This window comes from Lonchura striata, chromosome 6 (assembly GCF_046129695.1).
Source record: "Lonchura striata isolate bLonStr1 chromosome 6, bLonStr1.mat, whole genome shotgun sequence".
Classification (NCBI taxonomy): Eukaryota; Metazoa; Chordata; class Aves; order Passeriformes; family Estrildidae; genus Lonchura; species Lonchura striata.
This window is the reverse complement of record NC_134608.1, coordinates 44,675,335-44,690,302: the sequence shown is the minus strand read 5'-3', so window position 1 is coordinate 44,690,302 and position 14,968 is coordinate 44,675,335. Positions and strand designations below refer to the sequence as shown.

At 53.3% G+C, this 14,968-nt stretch overlaps 2 protein-coding genes and 1 long non-coding RNA gene across 7 annotated transcripts in view; 1 reads left to right on the top strand and 2 right to left on the bottom strand.

Moving 5' to 3' along the window:
• The window catches only part of PHRF1 (PHD and ring finger domains 1), a 28,561-nt gene extending 25,653 nt beyond the window's left edge, over positions 1–2,908 (bottom strand). For all 3 annotated transcript variants that reach the window (XR_002467772.2, XM_021555193.3, XM_021555194.3), the window contains exon 1: positions 2,832–2,908. The gene's annotated coding sequence lies outside the window, so the exon portion shown is untranslated. The remainder of the gene's footprint in view (positions 1–2,831) is intronic.
• A 3,456-nt stretch (positions 2,909–6,364) lies between these two features.
• LOC110484450 (uncharacterized) lies at positions 6,365–9,943 on the top strand. The gene is made up of 3 exons (XR_002467764.3): positions 6,365–6,444; positions 8,421–8,589; positions 9,551–9,943. It is a non-coding gene; the product is annotated as an uncharacterized LOC110484450 (long non-coding RNA).
• A 2,660-nt stretch (positions 9,944–12,603) lies between these two features.
• The window catches only part of RASSF7 (Ras association domain family member 7), a 33,807-nt gene continuing 31,442 nt past the window's right edge, over positions 12,604–14,968 (bottom strand). For all 3 annotated transcript variants that reach the window (XM_031505054.2, XM_021555070.2, XM_021555073.2), the window contains exons 5-6: positions 14,318–14,428; positions 12,604–13,624 (exon numbers count right to left, since the gene is read on the bottom strand). In XM_031505054.2, coding sequence (XP_031360914.2) covers positions 13,593–13,624; positions 14,318–14,428 — 143 coding nt within the window. In that variant the 3' untranslated portion in view covers positions 12,604–13,592. The remainder of the gene's footprint in view (positions 13,625–14,317; positions 14,429–14,968) is intronic.

Genomic DNA, 14,968 nt, shown 5'->3' with positions numbered 1-14,968 from the left:
AGGGCCCAGATTACAGCTTGCACACAAGGCTGGCTGAAGGCAGGCACTGCCCTCCTCCTGCAGATCCCCTTGTTTTCAAATTCTCATTTAGATTACCCTAAACAAACATCAAACCACAGAAGCAACGAGTGCACGGCAGGTGTTTGCTCACTTTCCTCGCACCAGCGCTTTCCACCGCCTTAGGTTTCCTTCCCCAAGACTCTGCCTCAGTAAGGCCCAGTCAGGTTTGCTCACAGTGCTGTGTCCCTAGGGCAGCACAGGCTCTGCTGCAGGACGTGCTGTAAGTCCAGGCTTTGCCACTAAGACAGATTACATTTTTACACAGAGATGCCTTAAGTTATTTTAATAGTACAGTCAAAGAGCAATTACAAATACCTTCTTCACGCTGTATTAGCAACAGGGCTTTCTGTTCGCTTCAACAACAGAGAAGATTAAGGGCTTCCTCCAGAACAAGTGTTTATTAAACAAAAGCACTTCAGCAAACATTTAGCTTTTGAACTGAAATCCTTATGCATTACCACAGATCAGTATTTTAATGTACTCTGAGCATGTTCCAGCCAGAAGGCAAGCGCAGGTTCCCAGCCATCAAGAGGAGGCACAGCCTGCAAAGGACACTGGAGCTCCAGCTCCCCCGACACAAAGCCCAGAGCTGCCACAACAGCGAGTGCCTCTCCCAGCCACCGGCACTTTCCCTCCTAGCACCAGCCCATCTCCTACCCCACCAACTTCTTACATAGTTTCCACATTTTTTAGAAACAGAAGAGCTACTAGAGACAGCATTTACCTTCACCTGCTTGGGTAACACTCAGGATTATTCACAGGCGAAGTCAAGTTTCTGACAGAATTTTATCACAGGGTGGTTTTGAATGCTGATCTAATTACATGGTCCACTAGTGAGCAATCTTGTTCTAAAGACCACTTGTAACAAGATTTAAACCTACTAAATTTTCAAACATACGGGCTTTCAGTTCTCATTAGCACATCTGCTTTATTGGTTTGTTGGGGGAGGGGTTTTGGTTGTGTTTTTCTTGTTGTTTTTTTTTTTTCCCCCCAATCAACTAAATAATTCAGTTCTCTCCGGAAAAGCAATTTCAGACATCAGAAATCATGTAACTTTGTTTCCAATTTCATATGCTACGTTCAACAAAAAGAAAGAGTGCAAAACACAACTCAACAAAAGAGCTGTCCAAATCATTGTTGCACCCAGTTGGAAAAAATCTGGTTATGGTGCGACTACTATCTGTCATCGCCACATTCCAAAGGCAAATTAAGACAACTTGGCAAGGAAATAATTCTTATTAACAAGACACTCCTACAGCCCAGAGTTGCGCACTGCCAATCTAGCATGCACAAGGAACTTTAAAAAAAGTCCCCTACATCTAGATTTAGATCCCTGTTTAAATTACCAAAAAAATATACCACTAATCAGAACTGCCTGTGCAATAATTTAAGTGGAAGCACATAAGAACCTAAAAGATAAGTCACATAAAATTAATCCTAAGGTAGGTAAGGAAGTGCTTATCTGCCACCCAACCTAGCTCTGCCCTAAATTTAGCCACCCTGAATTCCAGGATGAACACTGTCGACCAAAGCTTCCCCAGGAGCTGACACTGCACTCTTTAGGGAGTTTGTAATGCAAACAAAGCAACACACAGGCTTTCTAAAAGCATTTTGAAAGTACAGCATCTTACCCAGAGGAGAAGCTAAGCATTTTGTACCTCTATATTCAAAGCAGTAGGCAAGCTCTATGGAATTCCCAGCCTCCAATTCCTTGCAGCCACTACCTGTGCTTCCAGCTGCAAATTAACTACTCTCCAACTCTGCACATCCTCTTTCTTAACTTCTTTCCTTAGGAAGAGACACCCTTGCTGGCGAGTTCCCTTTCAGCATCAGCCTTTCACACCAGTCCCATATTTAGCTACAGCTTCCCCTGCTGTTCGTGGGAATGACTGTGGGAAAAGAAAAAACCACAACAAAAACCAACAAACCCAAACAAACAAGAAAACCCAAACAAAAGGTCACACACTTGTACATTCTGTGCACAGCCCTATGGAGAAAGACCCACCGACCTACAGGAAAGGAAATAAGACAAAAGACACCCCTGAAACACAGTACGTGGGAACAACCTGCAGGAAGAAACTACCTGCAGTAAATAAAACTACAAAAATCCCACCCACCCCACTGGCACCAAACGTGCGGTGGCCTAGGGAAGGCACCAGTGACACCACTTAGAAGCTCTCCGTAAGCACAGGTCCCTGAAGGCAAAGTTTTTAAGACTAAACATGGCCTTGAGATAAGCTAATACACGATAAAAAAAAAAAAAAAAAAGCTTGCAGGCAGCTCCTCATTTGCACTTGTCAGCCGAGCAGGCTGGAACTGCTCCGACAGCCGTGTGAGCACCAGAAACGGGTGGGAACAGGGAGGAAGGGACGGGGGAAAGGCAGAGGTGCGGACACGACAGCCGGAACCATTCGAGGGTTTGTTTAGCACCCTAACTGTATTTACACATGCGCTTGGTGCATTTCTTTCGCTCTTTGCCGCAGCAAGGGCAGCTGGACGGCTCCCGAGCCCGACCGGCCCTTCTGCATCCCAGGGGATTCCGCGGAGCACCCGGGGACAGCCCGACCGGGGGCTGCCCTCCCGCGGAGGCGCCTCCCGTCGGGAAACAACGCAATGAACACGCTGTCGTCGCTGTTGTTGTTTACAGGAGCGACACTAAAGGAGAGACCGGGGGCAGTTCCCCGCTGGCGCGGGGGTCGGCCGCTCCGCCAACTCCCACGGCCCGGCCCCCGCCCGCCCGCCCGCGCAGGGCTGCCCGCCGCGGCACTCACCGAGAGCAGCCCCGCTCACATCGCGGCGCGGCGCGGCCCGGCCCGGCCCGGCGCTGCTCGCAGCCGGCCCCGCGGCCCGGAAGCGCTGCGGAAACACTGGCGGGTCACGGGCGGAACCACCGCGCCCGCGGCGGGGGGGCCGGGGCGAACCATTCGGAAAGCGGCCGCGGGGATGAACCATTGCGGAGGGGCGCGCGGGCTGTACCACTGCGGGGCCGCGGGAGGAGCGGGCCGCAGCGCTCGGTCCCCGCGGGCAGCGCCGGTCCCGCTCCGGCCGCTTCCGGTTGCTCCATAGAAACAGGGTTGGCAGGGGTGACCGGCATCCCTCCGCCGGTGTCTCCAAGCTTTGTGGGGAGAAAGCGGGGCGCAAAGGCCGCCGTGGTGCGAGGCCAGCGCGGGGCTGCGCTCGAGGGACGCTCCGTTCCGCTCCGCCGGGCGCCGCCTTTCGGGGCTGGGAGCATCCTCGCGCAGCCCGGTCCAATACCTCTCGCAGACCGCTGCGGTTTTTTTCCCCTCTAACTACTCTCGGCTGGGCCCGACCCAAATGTTCCCGCGGCGCTGGGTGAGCGCACGCACGTAGAGGAGGAAGGGCTGGTTTCGCGCTGTTCCATCGCCGCGGGGCTCTGCCCGGGCTGTCCTCGGCTGGCCGCCGGCAAGGGGAGCGCAGCCCGGGCTCTGCTTGCAGGCGGACGTGACCCAGAGCTAACGTGCGTGTCCTCGCAGACACTCAGGGCATTGTCAGGAATCAGGCGGATACCGGGGAGAAAACAAGGTCCTTTTCCAGAGAACACAGAGCGGGACAAAACCCGCGCCAGCCTTGCTGCTGTGTGCCTGCTCGAGGCCTGAAAGAGGGGCGAAGCGGGAGGGACCGGGGCGAAGCCCTGGTGATGTCCCAGCCGGTGAGCACGCAAAGCCTCGTGCTGGAAACGGCAAGGCCTGCGCTGTACAGAGGCAGCTTCTTCTTTGCAACTTAGTCCATGCGGGGTTTGCCAGCCTCCAGGAGTGAGACTGGGGGCATGTTCCCCGGTTTGGATTCCTCCCCGAGTCCGTGGGCGCAGCACAGCGGCACTGGCACGGAGGGCAGCCCATGACGCTCTCCCGCCATCGCGAATGCACTTCCCTGTCACTGCACACATCGTGGCTCTGGCACCGCCGCGGGGACTGCAAGCCAGCTGGGAACAAAGGGAAGAGCTGCAGGGCTGGGATAAGCGGGGGATAGCACCGGCCGTGTCAGCAGGACATTTCATCCCAGAGATTAAGGGCTTAGCTACGAACTTGTTTGGAGCTGGAGGGGGAGCGGGGGCTGAGGGCAAACCCACCAGCGCTGTAGCGAAGCCCCTGGGCTCAGGGCCTTGCCAGGGCAATAGTAACCATCCTGTGAGCCGGGCGGTCTCGCCGTTCCTGTAGACTCGGACGATGGCACAGCTGGAGCGAGGGTCCAGGCTGCAGGGCAGCGCTTCGCCCCCGCAGCAGCGCACCCTCTGCCCGCCGTGCGCTCAGCTGGCTCCGCGCCGGCCTGCTCCACGCTGGATGGTTTAACACAGCGGTCAGCGAGGTCCGAGCAACATCCAGAGCTTGGCAGCCAGCTGTGCCAGCACCGCTTCAAAACACGCTCCGTCCCTGTGTGCATACAGTCAGGAGAAGGACTGAAGAAGGTTTTTGTTCTTTTTTTTTAAAAGTAGAACCGGGAATGTGGAGTACTGCCTGGAAGAAGAGGGACTTGGAGCAGAGGAGCCAACAGCACGTGTGTCCTGTACAATGTAGAGCAGCTGGCAGAAACAGCAGTGCTGGTAGGGAGGGCACTACCCAGACATGTTATTTCCACTATAATACCTATTTTATAAAAAAGAGTATTTTCCATGTTTGTGCCTTCTTTTGTGTTGGCTCATGCCCGAAGGGTGGAGGGGTCGCTGGTCTCTGCAGACGATGTCTCTCCAATCCAGGCAGCATCCCTGTGCTGGGGAAGATGTAAAATACGTGACTTTTCCCCTAAGGCTGCTGGGTGAAAACAAAAAAACCCCACATAGCATGCACACAAAATGACAACAGAGACAGCCTGTCATTGTGCAGGCTGTCACACAGAAGAGGGGCTGTCCCCCCATCCCCCTTCCACACCGGCAATGGGAGAGCAGAGGCACGGATGAGTGTTAAAGCACTCCAGCAAAAGATGTAACGAAATCCTTTCGATGTGGAATTGCCACCGACTATCAGGGAGCCCGCGCTAGGTTTTGCTTCCAAATCTTGCTCCAGATTGCAAAACACCCGTCGGAGTCGGGACAGCTGATGCCGAGGGAATTTTTCGCAAGGGATGCAGAGCTCGTGCCTTTTGCCGGACAGCATGCATTAACAGTTCACCAGGGATGAGGCGTGTGGCTGCTGTTTGTGGCCACATCTGCACCCGAAGTGTTTTTTCTTGCCCCACAGCAGTCTGAATGAACCGGGGGGTCACAACAAATGTGCCCGCCCCGCAGACGCGCTCTGGTTCCGGTCTGTTCGAGGAGGGCGTGTGTGTCACTTGGGGCAGATGGGAGCCAGCCTGCAAGACTCGACGCCTGGCTCTCTGAGTCTCCAGACAGGACTATTCCCACTACGGGACAACGCTGTGCCCATCCATAAAGCTCTGCCTCTGGTGCTTGGCAAATCCTCCTTGAGGTGCACTAAAATTTTCAGCATTCCAGCTGTTTGCTTGGCTGCGGCTTGTAGGGTGATGGGCGGGAGCGAGCTCGCCCCACCAGAAGGTGAGCGCTGTTATACTGAGGATGTACAGAAAACCTCCAACTGCACGTCCCTTTTTGGGGGGGGAAGTTGCTGGAAGTAGACTCCCGGGACCGAGGGACCACCTCCACCCCCTAGCACTGCGAGGGGCACTCGGGTCCGCCGTACGCCCAACCCAGCGGAGAACAACGGAGAGGGGAAAACATACAAAAACTGAATGTGACACCGTGACATCTGATGCAGCGAAGGGAGAGGCGGCGGGGGCGGCCGGGGACACCCCGACTCTCCCCCGCCCCCTCGCCCCGTCCCTCCCGCACCGCCTACGTGCGCCCCGACACTGCCCTGATGGCACGGCCCCGGCGGGCCGTACCATGGGCCCGGCTCCGGCGGGGGCGGAAGGGGGACGGAGGGGAAAGGGGGAGACGAGTGGCGGGGCCATGGGGAGCCCGCGGGGAAGGGGCTCCTCGCGGGCGGCGGCGGCAGGGCAGGGGGGTCGCCCCCGGCGGCCGCCGGCCCGAGCGAGGCGGCGAGGGCGGGGAGAGCGGGGGTCGGCGGGGCGGGGTGAGCGGGAGGCGGGCGGCGGCTCAACAGGTACAAATGGTTCCTCCCCGCAGCAGCAGCGACGTGCAGAAGCGAACGCGCCGCGCCCGCCGCTGTCACCGCCGGGGGGGCGGGGGGGCCGCCTGCCCGCCCGGCCCCGCCCCGCCGCGGCCGTCGGCGGGCGGTGGCGGAGCCGCCATTGGCTGGAGCGGCTCAGGGGCGGGGCCGACGGGCGGGCGCGCGGCGTCGCTATTGGCCGGAGCGGCGCGGGGGGCGGGGCGAGGGGCCGCGGCGCGCGGCGTGGGCCGGGCCGGGGCAGAGCGAGAAGTTGGCGGCGGCGGCGGCGGCGGGAGCGCAGGTGAGCGGCGGCCGCGCCGGGGAGGGATCCTCCGCTCCGGAGCTGCGGGGCGCCGCCGGCCCCGGGGCCGCACGGGCCAGCCTGTCCCAGGGGTGGGAGCGTGAAGCTGCAGCTCCACGCGCCGCGGAGCCCGGGCACGGCGCGGCTCCCCCCTCCCGCAACCCATCCTTCGCGCTGCCCGGCGTCGCCTTTGCTGCAGGCGGGCCCCGCCGCCCCCCCGTCACCCTCCAGGAGCAGGTGAGCCACTGACTAACGCACATTGTGCTCTCGGCGACTCCACTGTGCGTGTGACAGCGGCTAACCTGCTCCTCGGACATCACTGTGCGGCCGCCTCGCCTCCCCGACCCGCGCCTCGAAGCCTCGACGCCCTCCTGCCCCCTCGGCCAGCCAGGTGAGGGGCTCCGGCGGGCCAAGGAATCGCTCCCCCGTCCGTCGCCACTGTCCTGCCTCCAGCGGTTCCCCATGCTCGGCTCTGCGGACCCCCGATGCGCTGCCGGGAGTGCCCCAGGATCGGATGCGCTTGCACGGGGGAGCGCGAAAAGATTGAACAGCAGCGGGGCTCGGTGTGCCCGGCGGGAGCGGAGATGGAGGGAACGGGCCGTGTCGGCATGTGGGTGCGAATAGTTGGTGGTAAAGTTGTTCAGGAGGGATGGCGTGCTCTGTCCGCTTGCTCTTCTCCAAAGTAAATAAGTGCTCGCGGACTCCGTACCAAGTTAGAGACGCATCATCCCGGCCGGTGACGTCTTGAGACCCGGTCAGTGACTAACTGAACTGCTATTGCCAAGGGTGTGTTAATAGAAGAAACTCTGCCTAGTATTGCCCTGGATGAGTCACATTTAAAGAGAGACTCTCTGGTCTGTTAAAGGAAAAGCAGAAACAAGCCTCACTTTCCTTTTTTTGTTACTGTTTTTTTTTTTTTTTCCATCCCACCCCTCACCTTGGCTTGCTGTTTTCTTCATCTTGTGCCAGGGCTGTATTGGCGCCCCAGCCCTGGCTGGGCATTTGCAGAGCTGCCTTGCCCAATGTGCTGTGATGTCACGCTGGGGACTCTGACTTCATGGCCCTGAGGAACAGGAAGGCGAGCCAGGCAGGGACTTTTCCAGCCACCCACGGTGGCTGTCACTAAAAACAGAGGAAGTGACGAAGCAGATGGCTTCTCCTACATAGTTATCTCTTGTGATTTTTCGGCTGGTGAAGAATCTGGGTAGTTGAAAAGTGTGTTTTCTGAAGAGCTGCACAGCTTCATTGTCAGCTGAAGTTCCTAATAACCAGCTGGGATTCACCACAGTTGCTGAGTTTCCTTGGAAGGGCTCAGGTAGTCCCCTTACTCCTGGGGCTGCTCTCATGTAACCCTGGACTGTTGTAAAGGCATGATCTGAAGGAACTGGCAGTGCTCTGGTCAATAAGTAGTTAATTGCACACAAGGTAGAGCAAGGTCCTCTGTTGGTGAAGTGTGTCTCTGGGAAGTTTTGTCTGGGAAGTTTTCTCCTTCGTGCTCTTATAATTTCTGCCTGTGGGTCCCAGAGGAACAGCTGCTCTTCACAAGAAAACTCAGCTCCCTCTGTGCTCTGTGTTTCCGTAGTGCTCAAACAGCCTGGGAAGATGGGAAAACCAACCAAAGTTACCCAAGATGCTTTCATGTTTGTTCAGAAACCAATGGGCCTTTTTATTTTTTTTTTTTTAATGGGGGACAGGGTTGGGGGGCAGACAAATTTGCAGCTGTCTCAACCCCAGATTGCTTTTTTCTTCCATAGCTGCACCTACAGCATCTTCCCACTGCTGGTCCTGAGCAGGCAGGAACACAGTGTAGCCACAGAGAGAGGGAAACCTGGTGCAAAATCCATCCATGTACAAATGTGTCTGAGAGCTGAAACTGAAGGCCACAGTCCCCCTGCCACCCCATTTTATAGCTGACCACGCACATAACAAACCTGTGTCTGAAAATAAAGGTGCTTTGTTTCTCTTTGAATAAACAGCCCTGCGTTTGGGACTGTGCTGGCTGGTGACTTAACCCTGGGAGATGCCGCTGGCAGAAGCAGCTCTGCAGGTCTCCTGGCAAGACCTGTCCCAGTTCCCATGAGCAGCACTATGGGTATGGATGCTTCCGACTTCCTGCTACCAATGGAACCATCCTGTTCAGCTCCAGTAAGCAAAAGGAAGGGGTTGAAGTGAAGTTTGTTTGGGTTTGCCTTTTTGTGTGTGTCTCCAGTAAGTGGGGGGATCATCCAGCTCAGTTCCTGTTTTTAATATTCTTCTGGCATGATTCAAATCTAACCTGCTGTGCTGTCACCTGAAGTCTCCAATAAATATGCAAAACCAATGTTTGAGTGCTGATTACTGTAATCCAGGGCATCAGACCAGGTGAAGAGGAAAGCTGTGCCTTCTCAGTGATGTGTCTGATTGTGCTGCATTCCTGGTTCCACCCGTCTCTTACTTTGCCTCTGTGGCCAGTGAAAGTGGCTTGGAAAGGAGACCAGAAGGGTGTGACATGGTTGTCCCTCAAGCAGAAAGCCCAGCTGAGCCCTTCTGTCCTGACTTAGCTGGAGGGTGCTCCTGAGTGATGAGAAAATGCACCAGGGCTGTGATGCCCTTTGATTTAATGTTTTTCAGTAGCTAATAAACAGATTTGTAAGATGGTACGTAGCTTGGTTAGAAGAGTAGTTATGTGCTTTCGCTCAGAACTGTAAGAGTTTTGGTGAGAGGCAGGGGAGTGCCTTACAGGAGGGGAAGATGCTGAATTTCAGGCCTGTTGAGCTGATGGGATTCTTTGTGCTCTTCAAAGATTTTTCATGTTTTAGCTCTTCATGGAGGGAAGGGAACAGGCCTTACCCTTCAAGCACCACACTAAGAGGCGCCTGTTGTGTTCTGTCCATGACATGTCCCACTGTCAGGTGAGCCCCACCCAAGGAGCAAGCTGCTCTGAAGGAGTACATGAATTGTTTAAGAGGAAGTCAGTTAGTTGAATGCAAGCAGGGACTTATATAATACATCCTAAAAAAATATATATTTCTGCTGGCAGGAGGTTCCGTTGCGAGAGAAACTTGCTCATCCATAAACAAGAAAATTTCCCAGCATCCTCTAGTGCTTTTTGGTTTTTTTTTTCCAGGGCAAGGTAGAAAGCAGTCAGTCTGCACTCTGAGATGGAGAAAGAAAAATCACCATAGGAGAGCAGACAATGCTCCCTGCATGGACACACACTCTGGTTCAAGCGGCTCTTCTTCATCTGCAGTGAACTATGCCGGTAGAAGCTGTGCAGCCAGGAGCAAGCAGCAGAGCATCTGTACACCACTTGGGGAGCAAAACCAACAGGCATTTTCTCCTCCAGACATTCACACCTTTCCTTATGTAACTGGTGCTGAAGTGTGTGCTTTAAAAGCTGCTTGCCAAATCCAGGGGCTGGGAGGCAGCAGAAATGCTTCTAGCACTCTAGATGAAATTGAGGGGGGAAAAGAAAACCCAAACACCCAGGAATTCGTACAAATACCTAACTGCAACTTGAGGATGGTTCAAGTGTCCGCAGCAGTGTTGCCCTGAAAAAACTGCACTGGCCTGGGGCAGTGCTGGCACCCAGACCTCCATCTGATGAAGATGGTGAGGAGCTGATTGTCCAGGATAGAGGGATGAGGAGCTGGGGGGGTGGTCATTTTTTTACACAATATTAAAAAAAAATCCTTTAAAAAAAAAATCAGGTAGTGCAGCCAGGAAAAGGGCGCCAGGGAGGCTGGAGGTGGCTGAAATACTCTTCTGAATGGTGCTTTGTGCTGGCAGAACCTGCAGATGTATTTGAAAAAAAAAAAGCTAACAAAAAATCAGGGCTGCTCACCAGTAAAAACCAGGTATATCCTTCACTTTGTGACATTTGGGTGGCACTGGAGCTAGCCAGGAAAAGCATCTGAGGAGAGAGAAGCTCTGAAGTCCATTCCCACCCACTCCAGGGAAGGAAGAAGCTGCCCACACCGCCTGAGGGACATGGGGACATGAGTCCCTGTGCAGCCAGGCACAGCATCCTCGAGCCACCCTGCACACTTGGATCCCTGCCTTGCCCGCGAGCCAGTTGTTCCCTCTCCAGTACGCTCCGTACACAGGGCTTTTGGTCTGTTTTTAAGGGAAAAAATAATTTATTTGCTTTGTTTTAATCTCACAACAATGGGTAATGGTAATTTCTTCCTACTACTCTGTAGTGGCCTAGAAAAGGACAGCATCATCTCCACTGTAGCAAGAAGGCTTGTCCCAGGGCATAAAATTTTAATTAGGAACAATCACGCAGCCTTGAAATGGGAATTGCAAGCAGCAAAAAAAAGCCAAACCATCAATAAAATATTCAATGGCAGAAATGTATTATTGACACAGACTTTAGAGCAGCTAAAAGCGGGGAGGCGGGGGAGTGGGTATTGAGCCTCGCTGTGTTAAATAACAGGCGGGACCCGCGCGCTTGCCCGGCTGGCACAGGCCCCCCGAGCCGGCAGGAATATGGGTCACCCTTGGCTGGGGAGCTCCCGAGGTAACACACGAGTCTGATTGCCACCTCTCCCCCACGTGTACCACAGCAAGGATAGAGGTGTTAATCAATTTATTGCCTCCTGAAACACTGCTGGCCTAGGCAGCAGCTGGGTGATGGTGGGTAGGACGTAAAATGAAGTAATTCTGCAAAGAGCCAGTCTTGAGCTGAAAAGGGTTAGCCCCTGCTCATGGCCCTCTCACTAGCCCCATGCCTGGTTATCAGTGGGGGACACAGTTGATTTACTCTGTCTTCCCACCCAGGCAGCAGTTCCAAATCCTGCATGCCAGCCAAGGGGCATCAACTGAAGGGCCAAATCTGCTGTGATATATATTTTAAATCCTTATTTTCCACACCCTCCCACACTTCCCTCTAGGAAAGACTGGTGCTGGTTTGGCCTGTTATGATTATGACTGAATTATGACTGAACCTACAAAAACGATAAATAATATATAATCATAATGGAGGGGAAAAAAGTCCCCCAGACATTCAAATTAATTTTATGCCCCCATTTGGAAGTACCATAGGTGATGACCCTTTTCTCATTATTCCTGTTTATTTTGTAGAAGGCAAGGCTACAAATGTAATCCAAAAAATGAAAGATCCAGTTTTAAAGCAGAGGTCAGTTTTTTGGGATAGGCAAAGGATGTCACATGACACACTGAAATCTGGCCACGTCCAAGGCAAGTGGGTTTTCTAAACCTGCTTTTCCCTCACCTCCCCAAGCAGCACTGAAATGCTGTTTACTATGTCCATCACTCACTTCTTAGCAAGGCAGAATCTTTAAAAGCAAGAGTCCAAAAAAAAAAAAAAAAATCACATGAAGCCCAAAAAGCAAACAAGCAGGAGAGAAACCAAATGCAGCCGCACGGAACAAACACATTTTTAACTAATTTACTTGGAGATACATGATTTAAGGAGGAGGGTGAGGAGGAGCTTGAAAGGCAACCCACCCAAATAAATGCAAAAGCCCCAATTCAAAAAAGGCAACTTTGAAACTGCATCTCCCCACTGTGGCAGCTCTCCAGTCATAACCTAAAACACAGCAGTACCACTGGATTTCCCAAAAAAAGCAAACTTTAATCCTTTAATATTACTTGCTCAGCCTGCTGGGCTGTGGTGGCACCTTGAAAATCGGCTTTGAGAGGGGAAGATGTCCCCAGGGACAAGAGCCCAGCAGAAGCTCAGGGGAGATGGTGATGGACAGCAAGAGCTGACATTCCTGACTGCTGTTATCCAGGTGCAGAAAAAGGGGCTTGGAGGCAAATGGGAAATTTCCCCTTACCTGCTCTTGTCTGCAGCTGAGCGCCACTCCCTTTGCCTCCTGTCCTAAAATGCTCTGAGCTGCTGCTGTGCATTATTAAAATGTTGCCATGTTTCATCCCAGAGATGGCCGCATCTCACCGGAGACAAGCTGCATCCCCTGGTTGTAGAGCACTTCACAATTAAAAAAAAAAAAGAAAAGGGGAAAAAAAAAAGAAGAGCACTGCATGCATAAGAGGGAGTCAGTTATAAAATACTCACAGCTTTAATTCGGCAAATAGAAAGAGATGGCTTGGAAATGGAGGAGGCAGCTGCAGGGTTCGCAAACTGCTCGGATGTGTCCATCGGGCGCCGGCAAGGACGGCTCACCCTGGCCACAACAGCACACTCACACTCGCTCTGCTCAAAGCCTTTCCCAAAGATTTATTGAAAACTGGATCTGCGGCGCACAGGATTTACATTCACGTGGGGGAAGCAGGGTTTTGCCAGGAACGCTGTGCCCAAGTCACATTTTTCACATACGACACGTTGAAAACGGGCTCAGGGAATCTCCCAGACAAACTCATCCCCTCCCCAAACCGCTTTTGTTTTGCAATCAAAATACAAGGCGACCCACCGCGACAGATGAACAGAATGGTAACTACTGGCCATCGAGTTAAGAAAATTAAAAATATCAGAGAAATGTCACCAAGAGTATTTTGGTCCTGTTCTCCACTCACACCACCACTGGGGAAGGGCTCATTCTGCAATTTTTTACTTTAGAAAGATTAAATTCATTTAAAGAAAAACAACTCCCGCTGTGTGTTTCCTTGAAGCATGGTCTGTGGCACCATAAAAAGTAGTTTCTCCTAGTTTCTTATACATAAAAAAAGGACGGGCCAGAAATTTGTCTTAAAACTGCTTTTGGGCCTCCCCTGCCGCCAGTGAAGAGGCTGTTTGTCATGGCCCCACTTGTAGTGACGAGTTGCTGTAAAATCTGTTAACTTCATCCACGTGAGCCTCCACACGGTCTCCACTGCAGCTTCCCTCCCCTAGTCAAAGGAACAATGACTTTTCCAAATGCATGATGTATCTTTTGAGGAGGCTATGCAGAATGTGTGCACTGCTGTCTTCTGTTCAATATAGAAACTGCTTTAAAAAAAAATAGAAGGGAGTCGCTTTCATCCTCAGGGGAAGAGGGTTGCTTTGTGAGATCAGTCTTTAGTTTTACTTTGCAGTCTGTAAAAAATATTCTGTCTGGCCATCCACATCCATTCACAATATAAAGCAGTAAAAAAAATATAAAATATATATGTGTATATATATATATATATGTATATATATATATGTTTTATTTATAGAGTTACACTTTGAAGTGTACAATTGATCCTCCACTGCCTGGGCCCTTCTACCTCCAGATGCTCTGCCTGGTTGATACAACTGCAAGACAAGAGAAAAAAACACCTGAGCAATCCCACCATGGTGGGTAAGCACTTGCAAAAAGGAAAACAGGATGTATGTGAGCACAAAGCCTGGACAGAGAAATGGGAATATCTTGAAGGTTGGGGGTGGATGTATTGGGCTGTGAGGAAAATGGCAATAGGGTTTTGCTGAGGCAAAGGTGGCATGGGTGGGAGTAGGATGCCAGGGTGGAGGTGGCATCACCACAGCAGGTAGGTATCCCTACCACAGATCTTTTTGCTGCACCCAAAAATAGGCACAAGGTGACAAAAGAGTCACAGGACGTAGAAAGGGTTTTGGGATGAAGTGGTTACTAAGATGGAAATAGTAGCTCCCGTGAAAGACAGAGACAAGTTCTCCTCATCCTAACTGAGCAAGGTCTTAACCCTGGGGGATACAGAGTGGCAGGAGAGGGGATGAGAACCATTCTCCACAGCTCCTGGCAGGGCAGAGAGGCAGGCTGCCAGTGTGTGAGCCCCTGGCAGCAGAGCAGAGACTGCTGGAGTGTGAGCTTTGCGCTTCCTAATGGCATCTATAAATAGCTCTGGCCTCCCACCACCAGCACACGCTTGCTCTCTGCAGCCCATTTTGGGCAGCAAAAGCCTCTCCCCTCTTCCCACCCATCGTCTGCAGAGCAGCTCACGCTCCCAGGGCCCCACTGGACATACGCACCCTCAGGGTTCAGGCTGGACACCAGGGGCTCCGGCAGGGTCCTGGGATGGCCGAGGAGCTGCTTGGTGCTGACCTGGGGAGGCAAGTCTGTACCAGCGGTGGGAGAAAAACCTACAGGATGGGGAAAAACATCCGGCTCAGGCAGGGCTCGAGCCTCCCATGCTTGCTGGGCACAGCCACTGCAGTACTGCAGGGCAGTCACGTCACCCGCTCCGGGTGCTCCAGAGGAGAAATGACCAGGCTCCTTCCCATGAGAACCCCCCGGCACCTCCTCTCATGCCTGTGTGGATGCAGACAAGGCCCTGGGCACCACCCTTCCCTCACCAAACATTTGTGGTCAGGGCATATCCCCACCAGCCCACAGCCCCCAGGGACTGATGTTGGCCTTTGGCCACCTGCCTTTTGCTGCAGCTGCTGTGGTGACATGAGCAAGGCTGTGAAGGAAAGCTCCCTGCAGACACCTCGGCCCCGAAAGCAGCAATGCAGGATTCGACTCCCATGCATGTCTATGAGCAGCCCCCAGGCTTCAGTGGGGAGGAGGAAGGAGCCCCAGGGGTGACAAATCTCTGAAACTCCATGGAGTGGTGAGCGACTGCCACAGATGTCAGCACGCAAAACCCCACCTGCCTAATCTCAGTGCCCAGGGGAGAA